Source organism: Echinops telfairi, unplaced genomic scaffold (genome assembly GCF_000313985.2).
Source record: "Echinops telfairi isolate 266 unplaced genomic scaffold, ASM31398v2 ScPeMD7_2;HRSCAF=8, whole genome shotgun sequence".
Lineage (NCBI taxonomy): Eukaryota > Metazoa > Chordata > Mammalia > Afrosoricida > Tenrecidae > Echinops > Echinops telfairi.
The window spans coordinates 8,170,935-8,187,890 of record NW_022103898.1 but is presented as its reverse complement, the minus strand read 5'-3'; the positions used below and the strand labels follow the sequence as shown (position 1 = coordinate 8,187,890).

Genomic DNA, 16,956 nt, shown 5'->3' with positions numbered 1-16,956 from the left:
TTACTGCCCCCCTCCCTTTACTCTTTCTTTCAATGCTACCCAATAACCACCTCACTTCCTCTCTTGCTTTTTCCACTCATTCAAAAGCTTCCACCAGAAATGCCTAGGGGAGGGGCACTCATCCTCATCAGCCCGGGAGATCCTCGTTTATGACTTTGTTTTGCGCAACGTTGAGTGTTTGATCCATCTGCCTTCAGCCCTTTCTGCAGTTCAGCTTGGCTGCCTGTCTAGGCTGCCCAAGTTGCCCACCTTAAACACAAGGGTGCCTGCTTTGCTGAAGAATGAGATGGATCCTGTTGGACCTACTGGCTTTCTCAGATCAGATTGCTCAGTGGGGGTGGAATGCCCGGCCTCTTACAAGTTCCCTGATAACCATTGCCCTAACTTCACAGATGTGGGGTGTGTTGGGCAAGCTCTCTTCCTGAGAACTCTCCATGTTCAATGTTTTCGCTCAACCACAAGCTGAAACCCTGGGTCAAATTTCCACCCTTAGAGAATAGTTTTCTCACCTAGAAAATGAAGACAAGCTGAACTGTCCTGGGAGAATGGATGAAATCACTTTCTAACTGGGAAAACTCTTGGGTCCATGCTGACTCATAGTGACCCTCTGACGGTTTCTGAGACTCACTATTTTCGGGAATAGAAAGCTCAGCCTTCCTCCCTCAGGCTGCTGGTGGTTTCGAACTACTAACCACAGCCCAACACCTAGCCACGACACCACCAGGGAACCTCATTGGGAAAGCTCTCTACAAAGAGTAGTAACTGTGCCAGGATGCACACCTTCCCGACCCGATTGCTGAAGAAAAATGTGAACATGAGCAGAGGTGGTGAAGAAAGCTGATGGTGCCCGGCTACCAAAAGATATAACGTCTGGGGTCTTAAAGGCTTGAAGACAAACCAGCGGCCATCTAGCTGAGAAGCATCAAAGCCCACATGGAAGAAGCACACCAGCCTGTCTGGCCATGAGGTGTAGAACGGATTAGTTATCAGACATCAAAGAACTGAAAATCATATCAGTGGTTGCCCGCTTTACTGAAACAATCACTGAATACAAGCGTGTGCATAAGCAAATGTGGTGAAGAAAGCTGATGGTGCCCGGCTACCAAAAGATATAACGTCTGGGGTCTTAAAGGCTTGAAGATAAACAAGCGGCCATTTAACTCAAAAGCATCAAAGCCCACATGGAAGTAGCACACCAGCCTGTCTGACCACAGGGTGCAGAAGGGACTAGTTATCAGACATTAAAGAACTAAAAATCAGATCAGTGGGTGCCCCCCTTCCTGATACGATCATTGAAGACAAACGTGTGCATAAGCACAGGTGGTGAAGAAAGCTGATGGTGCCGGCTATCAAAAGATATAGCATCTGGGGTCTTAAAGGCTTGAAGATAAAAAAGCGGCCAACTAGCTCAGAAGCAACAAAGCCCACATGGAAGAAGCATAACAGCATGCGTGACCACGGGCTGTCGAAGGGATCAGGTTATCAAGCATCAAAGAACAAAAAATATCATTGTAAAGGTGGGTGAGTGCAGAGTGGAAACTCAAAGCCCATCGGTAGGCAACTGGACACCCCCTTGCTGAAGGGTTGAGGGGAGGAGATGAGCCAATCAGGGTGCAGGGTAGCAACGAGGAACATAAAACTTTCCTCTAGTTCTTAAATGCTTCCTCCCCCCACTATCATGATCCCAATTCTACCTTACAAATCTGGCTAGACCAGAGGATGTACATTACTACAGATAGCAACTGGAAACAGGGAATCCAGGACAGATGACTCCTTCAGGACCAGTGGTGAAAGGGGTGAGGCCTGGAGGGTGAAGGTAATGTGGGGTGGAAAGGGGGAACCACTTACAAGAATCTAGGAGGGACAGCAGAGAAGAGGGTGGGGGGAGACGTTGGACAGTGTAACATGACAAAACTGTATTAAGTTGTGAATTATGGAGGGTTCATAAGGGAGGGGCTGTGGGGAGGGAGGGGGAAAATGAGCAACTGATATTAAGGGCTGAGGTGGAGGGCAAATGTTTTGAGAGTGATGAGGGCAGCGAATGTACATATGTGCTTGACACAATGGATGCATGTATGGATTGTGATGAGAATTGTACGAGCCCCCAATAAAATAATTTAAAAAAAAAGAAAATATGAACTTGATGATGGAAATGAAGCTAGAGTTCAAGTGATACAATTGTGTAAGACCAATGACTTCATTAAAAATGCCATTTAAAAAAAAGAGTAGTAACTATGTTTACTTTTATTAACCCATCTAGATTCTTAAGTAGACCCCCGCTGGAGTAGCTTTGGCTCTTCCCTTCCCCACGCTCCCGCCCATCCCCAATCTGAGCGCTAATATCTGGAGTTACTGAGGAGGAAACACTTCTCTTCACATCGGCACAGGAACACAAACAGCAAGTACTGTTAGTGTGCACAGTGAGCATTCTGGGGAATTCAGCTTCCCACGGTGTGGAATCATTAAGGAAAGAAAGGTTGTGTACCCAAGCTCACTGGTGCAGCAAAGAGGTAGATGTGTGACTAAAACCCAGTCTCCTGCCTTCTTTTCTGGGCACCTCATTAGCCACATGATTAATCACGAACAACTGCCGTTTACTGAGATCCCACCACGTGCAGACACAGGGATCATTTCTCTTTAGTTGTCAGAACAAGCTCGTGAGGTGTTCCTGTTGCTTGCTTATCAAATGAGGCATCTGAGGCCCCCAGATTGCATTTGCCCATTTCTGTTTCTTTTTATTTTTTGCCCATTTTTAATAAAAATGCGAAGATACCTCCTGACGTGGGTTTGCCACACGGCTGCCTGAAAAAATACAGCCCTCCCAGTTAAATATGACTCAGATAAATAGCACACAGTTTTTCAGGGCAGTCCTGTTCCGTATTTTTTTAACTGGACTGTAAGAATTATTGGGGAGTTTTAATTTAATAAATCTGGCCAACTCTAGGTTTGGAGATGTTCGGCAAAAGCAAAGCAGCTTTCTCCTCATCTTTTTGTCTTCCACAGGCTTCAGGCCTCTATTTTATGAGGAAAACCCAACCCTCCTCAGCATGGCGACCAACGAGCCGTCACGTGACGTTCCGCCCCGCCCCGCCCAGTCGGCCGCTCCGCCCCGCCGCCGTCCATTGGCTGCAGCCGGAAGCCCGTCCTCCCCCGGCAACGGGAGCCCGTCCATTGGGCAGTTACAAGCGCCGTGGAGCCCCGCCCACCCCGGTCGCCGGCTGGGCGCTCGCGGCGCTGGGGGGCGGAGCCAGAGCGGCGGTACGGACGACGGGCTTCAGCGATTGGCGGAAAGCGGGCTTGTGGCCGACTGGTCACGTGGCCCCGGGCGCTTTTATTTGCGGAAGTAGAAGGTGCTGAGTAAGTCGAGGTGAGTGACGGCGCAGGCGAGCCATGGTTTAGGGCCCTTTCCCAAACCTCACGCGCGGCCTAGACCCTGTCGTCTCCGCCGAGCCCCTCATTGGGGCCGTCTCCGTCTCCCCGATGTGGAGGCATGCCTTCCATGGACTCCGGCGTGATTCTTGATCCCCCTCAGTCCCCTCAGCGTCCTCTCTTTGATCCCCAACTCCCATCCTGGGACCTCTTTCGTTTCGCCTTGGACTGTGTGCCCCAGCCTCGACCTGAGCCCCTCCTCAGGAACCCCGGCGCCCCTCCATTAGTATCCCTCGCTTCCTGAGTCAGCCCTTCCTGATTCCTGCCTCCACCTCGGCCCCCACTTTCCTTACCGTCCCCTTCAAAGTACTCTCCGCCCTCCCACCTCTGTATTCCCATTGGACTCTCAAGGGCTCCGCTCCCTTCTGCATTCCTCCATTCCTACCTCTAGGTTTTTCTTTGCTGGTCCCCATTTCTAACTCCCCACTTCTGTCGCGGGCATCCCCGTATTTCAAATGTAGCCTGCTGCCCACCAGGCTGCCACCTTCTCCACAATCTAGGGTCCCAGCACAACCTCCTATTCCTGCATCCACCTCCCGCCCCTGCAGATGACCTGGGAGCTGGTCCCAGGGATTGTGTGACCTTGGTGACACGTGACTGGGAGGGACAGGCCTGTGGGTGTGGGATAAAGGCTCATGGATCTGTGCCCAGATTTTTTATAGGCTACTCACATGACCCCAAACAAGTAGCTTCCCTGCCCTGAGCTTCTGGATCTTTCCCTCTCACCTGCCCTCTTACCCGCTCAACAGGATGTTAGGCAGGTTTGGCTTGGCAACACTGGGGCTCCACCCTTGAGTTGAATGCTTGTTTTGTTATTGCCCCGGTTTTAAAATATTCCCAGAGTTTGGAGGTATTTGTGTGTGTGTGTGTGTGTGTGTGTGTGTGTGTGTGTGCCCATCTCAGTTTCTTCATCTGTATTTGCTTCCCTCTCAGGCTGCCTTGAGGTTCCAAATTTGAGAGAGGAAATGTACAAAGCTTTGTAATCTGTGTGACCCTGTGCAGCCACGTGGTTTGGGCAGGAGTTAGGGAAAAAAGGAAGGGGAAGTGAACAGTTTTACAAAAGAGAGGGGAGAAAGAAGAGCAGGTGGTAATTGTCTTTCACTTATTTATCATTTGGTACGTGTTTATTGGTCACTCCTGGACATCAGGCTTTTTAAAAAAATCATTTTATTGGGGGCTCATACAACTCATCGCAATCCATACATACAGCAATTGTGTAAAGCACATTTGTACATTCGTTGCCCTCATTCTCAAAACATTTGCTCTCCACGTAAGCCCCTGGCACCAACTCCTCATTTCCCCCCCTCCCTACCCGCTTCCCCTCCCTCTTGAACCCTTGGTGATTTATAGATTATTATTTTGTCATATCTTACACTGTCCAATGTCTCCCTTCTTCCACGTTTCAGTTGTCTGTCCCCCAGGGAAGAGTTTATATGTAGATCCCTGTAATCAGTGCCCCCCTTTCCACCCTAACATCAGGCTTTTTGATGTATGCTATCCTTACTGTGTTACCAGTAGGGACGAATGGTCCCTGGAAAATGACAACGTGCTTGGTAAAGTAGAAGGCCGTTGAACAAGAGGAAGACCCTCACCGAGCTAGACTGAGGGCATGGCTGCGGCGACAGGCTCACACATAACCGTTCTAAGGCAGCTTGGTCTGGTTCTTTGCTGGAGCCTGAATTGCAACAACACCATCCTTCACCTGGATCCCTTCATTAGGTAGTCATCAAGTGGTTACTGCCTGCCTGTTAGGTTCCGGGTGACCCATGACATAGTGTTATCTGCCTGAGGTCACACCGATATTGAGGTCAGAGCTGGGAGCTTTCACCTGTGGACAGTGCTGGACCACCCATGGCAGGGTCACTAGTATTGTGTCAGTGGACAGGGCACTCGTTCCTCCCTTCCATGGCTTTCTTGTTAAAGGATGGTATGTTCGAAAAGGATTTTGCCCCTCGCTTGGCAGAATGAGACATCACCAAGAGATACAGGACCAAAAACAACAACCGAAAAACCAAACTCACTGCCATCGAGTTGATTCTGACCCAGAGCGACCCACTAGGACAGGGTAGAACTGCCTCGGTGGGTTTCCTAGACTGTAACTCTTTATGGGTGTAGACAGCCTTATTCTCCCAGATATAGGAGGAGGAGTTTAAATCCTGTGTGTGTGTGTGTGTGTGTGGTGCTAGTTTGTGTGTGGGGTGGGGCAGGAGATGCTAAGGGGTTCTCATGAAGGCTGCGGTAACCAGATCACTCCGTAGAGGGTGGCTCCCTGGGAGAAAATATCTGCATCTTCTGGAGTGGATTTTAATAGGTCATGTCTTCAATGCCTCTTCTGTCCCCGCTCCTTCCTTCACTTGATGATCTCACCCAGTCTCAGAGCATTAACTACTGTCTCCACAAGGACAGATGTATGTCTCCTGACCACTCCGTATCTCTTCCCCACCTGATAGACACCCTCATCCGTCACTCCTCCAGCACCTTACTCTAAGGCAGCGGTTCTCCACCTCCCTCACGCCGCGACCCTTTCATACAGCTCCTCATGTGGTGGTGACCCCCCAACCATAACATTCTTTTCGTTGCTACTTCATCACTGTCATTTTGCGACTGATGAATCGGGTAACCCCTGTGAAAGTGTTGTTCGACCCCCAAAGGGGTCGCGATCCACAGGTTGAGAACCGCTGCTCTAAGGCATTTCGAACTTTAAGAGTATTTAAGAATTGAGCATCTGGTAGCCCTCACCCCTCCACCACCCTGCTCCAGCTGGCCCCTTCCACCCTCTTCCCCATCTGAGGAGCTGGCAGTGTTTGTTTTAAGGTTGCTCGGGTCAAAGCTCAGAGGGGATCCCTGTTGCCCCTTTCTCACCCGTTTACTTTGCCACTGAATCCCATGGACTCTCCTTTCAAAATCAGCCCCTCCGGTCCCCCAACTCTCACCCAGGCATCGCCCCCTGCCGGGACGCATGTACCAATCTGTCCTGGCTTCTGCTTCAGTCCTTGCCCCCATCAGCCTCTTCTCAACAAAACTGTCCCTGTGATCCCCTTGCAAGAGTTGCACATCAGCTCCAAGCCCTAGTGTGGCTTTGGCTTTCAGTGTACATGACTTCTGACCTCACTGGCCTCCTGACTGCCCCTGGAACGTACCAGGCTCACTCATGGGCCTTTGTCCATGCCCTTCCCTTGGCCTAGGAGCCCCAGTGGCATAGTGGTGACTCCCTGAGCTAGTAACCATGCGGTTAGCAGTTTGAAATCACCAGCCACTTCTCCGGGGAAAGATGAGGCTTTCTACTCCCGTAAACAGTTCTAGTCTCAGAAACCCACGGGGGCAATTCGAGCTTCTCCTATGGGGTCTCTCTGAGCATTTACTTGATGGCAGTGAGTTTGTTTTGTTTTATTTGGGGGGAGGGGGGATTTTCCCTTTGCCCAGAAAGCGTTTCACCAAGACATTCCGATGATTTTCACCTTCACTTGCTCCGTATCTAAAACTTACTTCTCTCTGCTATTTACCTTCTGAGTGATTTGTAGCCCTCTCTAAAACCGGAGTCACAGGAGGGAAGGAAGGTGCTTGTGTTACTTTGGCTCACTGTTCTCACCCCACCTGTTAGAACACTGCCTGCCAGGGACTGTTGTCACCAGAGGCGGTCCAGGCAGTCCGACTCATGGCGACCCTGTGTACAACACACCCAGACACTGACCGGTCCTGGGCCATGCTCACCGTTGCTGTCTTGCGTGGGCCCAGAGTCGTAGCCACGGTGTCAGTCCATCAGTCCATCGCGCCGAGGGCCTTCCTCTTTTCTGTTGACCCGCTACCTTACCACGAGAGATGCCCTTTTTCAGGGACCCGGCTCTCCTGACAACAAGCCCAAAGCACGTGAGACAGTCTGGCCAGCTTCGCTTCTAAGGAGTAGACTGGTTGTCCGTCCTTCCGGCAGTCCATAGTATCCCCATCAATATTGATGGGGTGACGACCGCGTCCCCTGCCACCTACCCAAAGTTCTCTTAACGTTGTCTCCGTCTCTCATCATTGCAGCTGCTCCAGGAAGTTACTTCCATCCACAGGTCATTTAAGAGTCTAGAGGCGCGCTTTTCCCCTTGTTTGGAGAGCGTCTTACTCTGATGTGTGTGAGTCACAGTGCGTCTGGAAAGAGGACCTTGGCTTTGCAATGCCCTTGAGGCTGCGCTTCACGCTCCCTCGGCCACTCGTCACGGAGGCGTCTCTTGAAGGCAGTCTGGGCAGTAAGGGCTGGTGCTCTTAGCCACCCCCCCACCCCCCAGCCCCCATCCCCCCACCCCGCCCCCGGTGTCCTGGAGTCCTAGGTGTAATGTGGAGCTGAGGCCTCTACTGCCGTTCCCGATGTTTGAGGGGGCGGCCCTGTGGTGATGCATGCTGGGTGAGAGTGGGCTGCAGAGTTGGTGCTCCATGGGTGTTGGGTCAATGGAGCTCTGCTTTGGGGCTGTGGGGCCATCCAGGAGGAGCCAAGGACAGAGGGGACACTGGGAGGGACATTTTTTTAGAAAGCAGCCTAGGTAGTTGTGAGGCTCAGAGGGGTGGTAGCTGTGGCCTTGGACTTGACCCCTGCTGGCACTTGGACTCTCCTGACTATCTTATTGGGCTTCTCTGGGGGCTCTGTGGTGTGCTCTCTGCCTCCTGTTTGAGAGTCAGAGAAAGAGGCATGAAGTGAACCGCCAGGCAAGGCTTCCCATGTCCATTATCCAGCCCTCAGTTTCCCCAAAGGCCAAACAAGGAGAACAGCTGTGGGGCTGCGATCTGCAAGGTCAGCAGTTTGAAACCCCCAGCTGCTCTACAGGAGAAAGATGGAGCTTTCTACTCCTGTGAAGAGTTACTGTCTGCCCCCAAAAGAGTGACTGTCTTAGAGACTCGTGGGCAGTTCCACCCTGTCCTGGAGATCAGCGTCCACGCGAAGGCAGTGAGTTGTTGGTTGGTGGGTTGGGGCCCCAATTTTGCACCTCTGAACTCCGAGCAGCGCGCACTGTGACAGCACAGTGGTCTCGGGGGAGGAGGCATTCTTGTGCTGTGGGGAGCAGGCGCTAATTGCTGCAGGAAGGAAGCAGAGCCACCAAAGGCCACTGTCACCCAGGCAGACCCTGTACATCTTTGAGCTCTAGCCCAGGGGATGCGGGGGACTGCTCGCCACAAAGGAGGTGTTGCTGTCCTGCTGCCAGGACTGGCCAGCAGTTCCAGTCATGGGACATCCTGTCATAAGCAGCAGCCAGAGCTCCCGAGGCCTGGTTTCATGTTTCCAGAATCCCCCATACCTCGGGCTCTGGTCATGCATTGGGCATCTCTCAGCGGGCTCCTTCCAGAAGGAAGCAGGCAGGGTGAAAAGTCTTCCGTGTTGGGAATAGCAGAGCCTGGCTTTAAGCGCTCTGTCCTCGGATAAAGAGGGCGTGTGCCCCTGGCTCCGACCCACAGGGAGAGGGGCTCTGTCTGTGCCACCGGGTCGCCAGCCTTGGAGAGAGGGGCACTTATCTGTCTCCACTCCTTCTCTCCCCAGACCTGGTCCAACACCCACGGTGCTGCAGGTGACCAAATGGGGGTGCGGGCAGCCACAACCGGCGGCACACGTGCTGTGGCTTTCATGGGTGAGCACCCAGTGGGGGCCTGTGTCGGCTGCTTTGGGGGCACACGCGGGGCTGAATGGAGGGGCTGGTGCAGGGTTATGGCTCTTGGAGGCCGAGAAGGGGTTCATTCGTTTGCCTGAGGCTGGAGGAGCAGAAGGCCATGGTGGGCAGAGGGAAAGGGCTCCCGTGGGTACACCGAGGTTCGAGGGTCGTGGGCCAGCAGGGCTGAGCCGGGAGGGACTGGGGCAACCCTCATGGGCGCTGGCATCACAGCCCTAGGCGGTGGGTGTCAGGGAGCCCCCTCGACCACTGCATCCGGAGACCGGGAGGGGTAAGGGTGGGACAACAGGGAGAGGACAAGGATGGTGTTGGGAGGGGTGGCCACTACACCTGGGGCTCAGAGGGCCGGCTGGGCCCGGGGAGGTGGCAGACAACAGGCCAGAGGACACAGCCGGGCCCCCCACCGCCTTCAGGGGAGCAGTTTTCCACAGAGAACTCTGGCAGAGGGCCGGCTGTTCCTCTCGCATCCTTTGTGGAATGGTCTCGGTGGTCTCCCGTAATGCCTCCCCTCCTCCACTGTAAACCAGGAGAAAGAGCAGGGGCAGGGGCAGCTCCACTCAGCCCGGCAGTCACCTAGTGTAAACACCCCCTGCTCGAAGTGCTGCAGGCTCTGCCCACATTTGCTCCACTGCCTGCTGGGACCCCCTTCCCCCACCCTCTCCCAACCCTGCTCCCCTGGCTGCCTTCACAACCAACCAAGTCACCTCCACCAGCAGCCCTTCCCCTCGGGGTACAAGGAGCTCTTTGAGATGCACTGACCTTGAGACATCCCCGTCCCCACACTTCTGCTGTCCCTTAGGACCTGGGGGTGGGGTGTGTGTGTGTGTGTGTGATTTCAGGATCCACGTACATGCCAACCTCCAAGGACGCTCCGGTCCCTGACATCAGCCAGCGTTGGCACACGACCTGCGCTCTTCCTCCCGTGTGCTATAAATCACCTCCGTTTACATGTACTGCCCGTGCAACGGAAATGCCGGGGAGACACCACCAGCCACTCCCTCCTGGCCTTTGAGGGGGGGCTTTGACTGTTTCATGGTGCCCTCCCACCCCAATATTTGTGAGCCCTGACAGGCTGAACCCCCGTGTCTCAGGAAACCAGATAACCACTTCTCGGGCCTCCCTAGCCCCTGTCCCTGTTGGCCTTCCCCCGCCTCCTCTGGTCCCCCAAGAGGGGGTCCCCCAAGAGGGGGCTGGGTTTCCATCTCTCTCTTGGTGGGCACCAGCTTGCCCCACTTCATTTTGCCCCAGTTTGAGGCCTCTCTGCTTCTTGATTTCCTCGTTTTTAAAATGGGGCCAATGAGATGGGCCCTTCCTGGTGGCTCAAGGGATGAGCACTGGGCGGCTCACCAGAAAGGTTGGTGGTTCAAACCCGTCAGCTGCTTCTCGGGAGACAAGAGACAGTTGTGGTTCACTGCTCCGGAACCACCAGAGAGCTGTTCTGTGCTGCCCTCTCAGGCCCCTCCAAACCAAACCAGACTCACTGCCCGCCGATAGGCCAGGAACGAGGTCCCCCTGTGAGTTTCTGAGACTGTCACTCTTCACGGGAGTAGAAAGCCCCGTCTCTCTCCCACCAAGTAGCTGGTGGTTTCGAACTGCTGACTTTGCAGTTAGCAGCCCGACGCCTAGCCACTATACCACCAGAGCTCCCTTCGGGCCTATGAACCAGAATTGCCCCAGCAGGCTCTCCAGTGGAGGGAGCAGGAAGGGGGAACAGACCCCACTGGCTCCTGGGAATTTCACGGAAGAGAGAAGAGGCAGGATGGCCCCCCTCAAGTCGGCCTCAGAAGCTCCTGGGTCAGAGTTGCGAGATTGGCCTTAGTGCCCTGCCCGGCCCTTGGCCTCGTTGCCCGGGAGGGACGCCCACCCGTGCCTCTCATGCTGGAGCCAGTGCAGAGTAGGAGCAGCTGTCAGCAGGGGAAGGTCAAGGGTGGGGGTGGGCTGGGGACTGCCAGGAGTCCCCTTGGGAGGGGCTGCAGAGGTCCTGGGTGCCCTTCCAGAGAGCCCCTGGCCTCTGGTGTTAGGGGCGAGGGAGGCAAGGGCCCTTGCTGGGGGCAGGAAGAAGGTTCCAGAAGGACACTCAGTGCTCTGCTCTGTACTTGCTGCCTTCCTGGCTGGCGGCGGGAGACTGGTGCAGGACACGGGTGGGGGTTCTCACTTCCTCCCCTCCCTCCCTCCCGGCTGCGGTAACAAAGGTCACTGTTTGCGTGCCCACAGTCAGCTACATCCAGACACTTTCCCCACATGACGTCATCTCGTCCTCCCGGCAACCTGAGGGCTGGAGGACAGCCAGGGCTGTCCGGCACCAAAGTCCTTGTTCTGTGTGTGTGGCCATATGGTTGCGAATGCCGCTCGCCCATCAAGGAGGAGGACGGGGACTCTGAGACAGGGGGCTCTCCGCTGGGGGTGGGGCTGGAGTGAAGTCTGCCAGATGGTGACATTCAAGCTCTTTGTCCAAGTCCCAGGACCTGGGTGGACGGTGCCCCGCTTCCCGCCTCTGTGAGGTGGTGCGTTCCAGGCACCGTGGGCAGGCCCCCACGCACAGGTCTGACCCTACGAGCCCCCCACCTTCCTGGCAGCCAGCCTAGGGGTCCAACTTCTACCGCTTTTTTCTTTAAAAAGGAAAAATTAATACCAGAGGGCTTCACAAACTTTGGAACAATAGAATGACAAGGTAGTTGAATTCTTCCATCAACTTTTTGAAGGACCACCCCTTCCCCACTGTGATCATTGTACCTGCTGTTTGGGAAATGGGGAAAAGAAAAAAATGTTGCCCATAAACCCAGTGCCTAAAGGGTCAGATCTCTCCACCCCACTTCTCTGTCCTTACAGTCCCCGGGTGCAGAAGGAAGTGGGACCCTGGACCCAGGAACAAGCATCCCCGCAAACGTTCTCGTTATGATAGGGGAAATGGGGGCTCCCAGCCTCCCGCAGCCCAGCTGACTTCCCGTCACCAGCCTCCAAGGCTTCCACATGCCTCAGTCGTCTGCCTGGCTCCTCCTCTGTAGGAGGGAGACGGGGTCACAGCCAAGTGAGCCAGCCTTCCTTGAACGGGTACTATTGTCAGGCGTCCCAACTTACAGGCCAGACCGAGACACAGGACATTAAGTCACTTGCTCAAGGCCATGCAGCGGGTCAGCGTGGCTCCGGAGCCTGTCAGATGTGAGGCCTTCAATGAGAATCCACGCAGCGTGCTTAGCCCAGGGCCTTCTGATAGTAAGTGATCAGTTACAGCCTCCTGCTGTCATGAGCGAGGGAGAAAGATGGGCCTTTCTACTCCTGCAGAGTTGCAGGCTTGGAAACCCCCCAGGGACAGTTCTACCCTGTCCTCCTGCAGTATCACTCTGAGTGGAATCGACTCAGTGGTTGTGTGTGTGTGTGTGTGTGTGTGTGATATCATCAATCCTGGTGGTGGTGGAGTGCTGTCAATTCTCATAGTGACCCATGTGATAAACTAGACAAACGCCCTCCCCCCCTAGGGTTGGTTCCGTAGACAGTATAATCTCTTTTAGTTTTAAAATTATGAATGAGATGGTGGAGGTGGGGCTTTGACATTTCAGACTCCCGATTCTGCATTCATCCATCCCAAACGACTCATCAGTTCCTCCCCACCTCCAGTGTCTCTCCCCAGCCCTCCTCCCTCTCGTGGGCCTCCCTCCCGCCTTTTCACCCAGATCAACACCTGTTAGCTCTCTAGTCCTGGCTCCCCACCCCTACCCCCACCTCCACCACCGTTGCTGGCCTCCAGTCTGTTCCCTGTGGCATCTCTGTCTTGGTTCTCTCTCGTGTGGTGTCTCGTGCACTATCTGCCCTTTTCTGATTGGCCGACTTCACTCAGCATCACGGGCGCCAGCTCCGTCCACGTCATGAGGTGCTTCGTGGTTTCATCGCCGTCGTCTTTCCGCAAGGCACAGGCTCCCTTGTGTGCGTGCCCCCGAGGTTCTGTCTCCATCCTTCCACCGATGGCCATTGGGCTGTCCCCAGCCTCGTGTCCTCGGGAACAGTGCCACGTCTCTGTGCTGTGGCTCTTACTTCTTGAGGGCCTACATCCAGCATTGCTACTGCCGGGTCATGTGGAATGTCTATTCCCTAGTGATTTCCACAGGGGTCCCGGCTGTGTGGGAGGGCTCCCAGCCTGTGTCCATTCGTGCTATGGCTCCTGAACCCAGCAGAGGTCCCGCCGGCTCGTGCGGAACATCCTGTCCTCAGTTTGAGGCAGTGCCACAGCGCTGTCCACAGGCTGGGATCCTCCACGGAGCTGGCCACCAGGACCTTCTCTCTCCTTTTGCGATTGACTGACTGGGTGGGTTCGAACCAGCAGGCTTTCCCTTCACAGCCGGGCACTTAGTCACGATACCACCAGGGCTCTTTGCTGCCCAGAGTCTCCTCGGGGAGCAGGACAGTTACGGGGCCGCGTTGGCAGCATGGCAGTTCAGGAATGTCCACTCAGACCTCCTTGTCCCCACTCAGTGTCGTCTCTCTCTCTTCTCTTCCTGCGCAGAGTCCCGCTGCCCAGGGTGAGGGGGGCATGGGAGACCGGGCCCAGCTGACCCAAGACCCCATTTTCTTCCAGGCAGCAGGGCCTCCCCACCTGCCCCAGGGAGGATGCAGTTCTTCGGCCGACTGGTCCACACCCTCAGTAGCGTCACCAATCTGTTCTCGAACCCGTTCCGGGTGAAGGAGGTGCCCCTGGCGGAGTACAGCGCAGGCAGCCGCGTCTGTGAGGACGGCCAGCTGATTCTGTTCCACAGCCCCTCCAGCCGCACCTGGGACTGCGTCCTGGTCAACCCCAGGAGCCCACAGAATGGATTCCGGTGGGTGCTGTGCCCAGGGGTCTGCACGCCGCGTTCCTTGGCCTCCTCCCAGGTCTCTCAGCCGAGAAGCAGTTTCTTAGGGCCTACATCAGAGGGGCCCAGGGAAGGTAGACTGCCCCCACCCCCCGAGAAATACCTCTATTAGCTTCTGAGAAGTCCAGCCTTCTGGCCCTCCTGCTGCCCCCCTGGAGGCTGGGCTGCCCTCTGCCAGGAGACTGACCCATTCAGATGGAGGGGAGGGGCTGGATGACTGAGGTGCTGAGAGGGCCAGTCAGGCAGACCCCTCGGCTCTCCCAGGGGTAGCCCTTCACTCTGAGTCCTTAAAGCCTCACAGTCTCATGAAGGGCTGGGGCTGGTCAGGTTCCGCTCAGGAGAGCTCACAGGGCATCTGGAGGTTTCTAGGGCCAGAGGGAAAGGGTGGGAAGCCAGGACTGGGCCAGCTGCAGGGTTGGCTGGAAAGGGAGGAGTGGCCAAGGGGTCCACAAAGCAGGGCTCAGAGGAGTTGTGCTGCTTGGCCTTGAATTGGCCAGCACGGATGTCCCTTTGCCATCCGGTCACCCCACCGGCTTCCCTGTTGCCTGTCCAGTGCACACTCGCCTGGGTTCTCCTGGGGCCCCCAGGGAGAGGCCAGTGCACAGGTGAGTGCATCTCCAAAGTGGGCACACTGGACGTGCCATCTAAGCCAGGCACTGGGAGGCTAGGACAGGTTAGCCCAGGGGCAGCTGCACGAGGACACAGCGTGCTCTGGGAGGCAGGCGAGCATTGGAGTGGGCTGTGTGGAGGGGACGGCTGTTCTGCACCTGGAGGCATTGAGGCAAAGAGCGCTCCGGCGGGTCCTGGGGTTATATGTATTTAAACCTTTAACTTAACCTAATCCTGCCTCCGACGGATGGGACCACACACTACCAGGTCAGCAGTTCAATCCCACCAAGCGCTCCTTGGGAAAAAGATGAGGCCGTCTGCTCCCATAAAGGTCTACCACCTCAGAAACCCAACACAGGGTCTCGATGCATCTGCATTGCCTCCTGATGGCCGTGAACCTCGCTTGGCTTGATGAGTCGATAACCGTAGGCAGAGATTGACTCCCAATACATGGGACAGAGGACAGCCGCTCACCACGGGGAGGGCCATGTCCTTGCCAAGCCGACACGGATCCCAGGGGCACACATCTGTGCCCAGTGTTGCTATAGTAGAAATACCACGGGCGGATGCCTTTAACAAGCAGAAATCAAATCTCTCACAGGTTAAGAGCCTGGGAGGACACATGGAGGGGACCAGGCAACCCACGAGGGTTGGCCCGGGTCGGATTCAGCTGTGCAGCTCTGAGCAACAGCAGCCTGTGCGACACCAGGCATGGGGGTCCTCACGGAGATGAGCACAGGTCTCCGCCAGGGTCATTGTGTTCCCTGGGGGCAGCTCTGGGATCCCAGCCTAGACTTCCCGACACCACCGTCTGCTTTGTGATGTGAGAGCGGGCTGGCTGAGCTGAGCACTGGGCCCACCCTGAACCCGCCCTGCCTGCCATATGTTCCGGGCTGGAGGCTGGAGGCCAGGCCCACCACTCAGCGCTGCCGTGTATACTAGGATAACACCGAGACGCTGGTTCCTGGTACGCGTTAATCATTCACCGCTCATGGGAAGAGGGCACACAGTGTGTGATGAGCCTTGCCCGGTGGCGCCCTTAAGGTCGCTCAGCAGAAGCAGGGCTGCTGGGCCGCCCGGAGCCCCAGGAACATGAGCGCAGCATGTGGGGCAGGCCGTGCTTGCCCCCAGGGAGGGGACTGGCTTTCTTTTTTTTAACTTTTCATTGTGAATTGAGTGGAGGGTTATATATTAGTCTTTATTTATTTTTTATCCAGCAACTTAAACAGCGTATCAACCCCACCAGTGACTTGTCTTGTTCTCTCCCCACCTCCTGAACCCCGCACCTGCTTTCCGTTTTTGCCCACCGTCCTCTTGAAATCACAAACAAACTCCCCGTCATGAAATCGATGCCGACTCGGCCCTAGAGGACCAGGGTAGAGCTGCCCCTGTGGGTTTCCAAGACTACAACGCTTTACAGGAGTAGAAAGCTCCTCCTTCCCCTGCGTGGGGAGGTTGGTGGTCTCACACGGTGGGCAGTGCTCAGTGCCCAACCTCTACGCCACCATGGCTCCTTACCGCTCTCCGGCAGATCTTAGGGGGCAGACTTTTGAGGCTTTCTGGACTGGGCTCTAGGGTTGCTATTGTTAGCTGCCGTTGATCCCTAACACAGTGGTTCTCCACCTTCCTCATGCCGTGACCCTTTCATACAGTTCCTCATGTGACGGGGACCTCCCAACCATAAAATTATTTGCGTTGCTACTTCATCACTGTCATTTTACTACTGTGATGAATTGGGAGACCCCTGTGAAAGGGTCGTTCGACCCCCAAAGGGGTCACGACACACAGGTTGAGCACCGCTGTTCTAACCCTTGATGACTCCAGGCAAAGTGGATTGGGCTGTTATTATCCATAGGGCTTTCCTGGGCTGGTTTGGGGGAGACGGTCACCAGGCCTTTCTTCCTAATCTGTTTCAGCCTGGGAGCTCTGGCCGAAATCTCTTGAGCATTGTTTTCTGGTTGTCGGTAGTGCTGTTGGGTGGGTTCCTGCTCATTGTGACCCAGTGCACAACAGAATGGACCCTCTCCCGGGCTTGCGGCACCACACACAGTGGGTGCAGCGGGCAGGTGGTGGCTGTGCACGAGGTGCCTCGGTCAGGAATGGAACCCGAGCCTCGGGGGGTCCTTGCAGCTCAGCCCCTGGAAGGCAGCCTGTGTCCTGGCCACTGACACGCCTTGTGGCTTGTTCGCCCACCCCCGAGTCTAGGCCGTGACCCATCTCCACCCATCTCCGGGGAATGGAGGTGGATACGGCAGGCTTTGCCCTCAGGGTGCACACGCAGCATCCAGGCAAGGCTGGGCGGGCGGGGGCGGGGAGGGGGGGAGAGTGCTGGTAGGACGGGTGCCCCATGGAACCCGGCAGAAGGCTGGCTTTTCCCTGGCAGGCAAAGCCCCTGTCCACATCTCCGTGTGCCCTTGCATGGCTGAGAGTGCTCG

General features: G+C 55.5%; 1 protein-coding gene across 2 annotated transcripts in view; it reads left to right on the top strand.

Moving 5' to 3' along the window:
- Window positions 1-3,289: 3,289 nt before the first annotated feature.
- Window positions 3,290-16,956, top strand: part of PLA2G6 (phospholipase A2 group VI) — a 56,386-nt gene continuing 42,719 nt past the window's right edge. Inside the window, exons 1-3 of one of the 2 annotated variants that reach the window (XM_045290587.1) lie at window positions 3,300-3,367; window positions 8,942-9,029; window positions 13,639-13,879. In XM_045290587.1, the coding sequence (XP_045146522.1) occupies window positions 8,978-9,029; window positions 13,639-13,879 (293 nt within the window). In that variant the 5' untranslated portion in view covers window positions 3,300-3,367; window positions 8,942-8,977. Of the gene's footprint in view, window positions 3,368-8,941; window positions 9,030-13,638; window positions 13,880-16,956 lie in introns of both variants that reach the window. The other variant, XM_004700247.2, reaches the window with a different exon arrangement.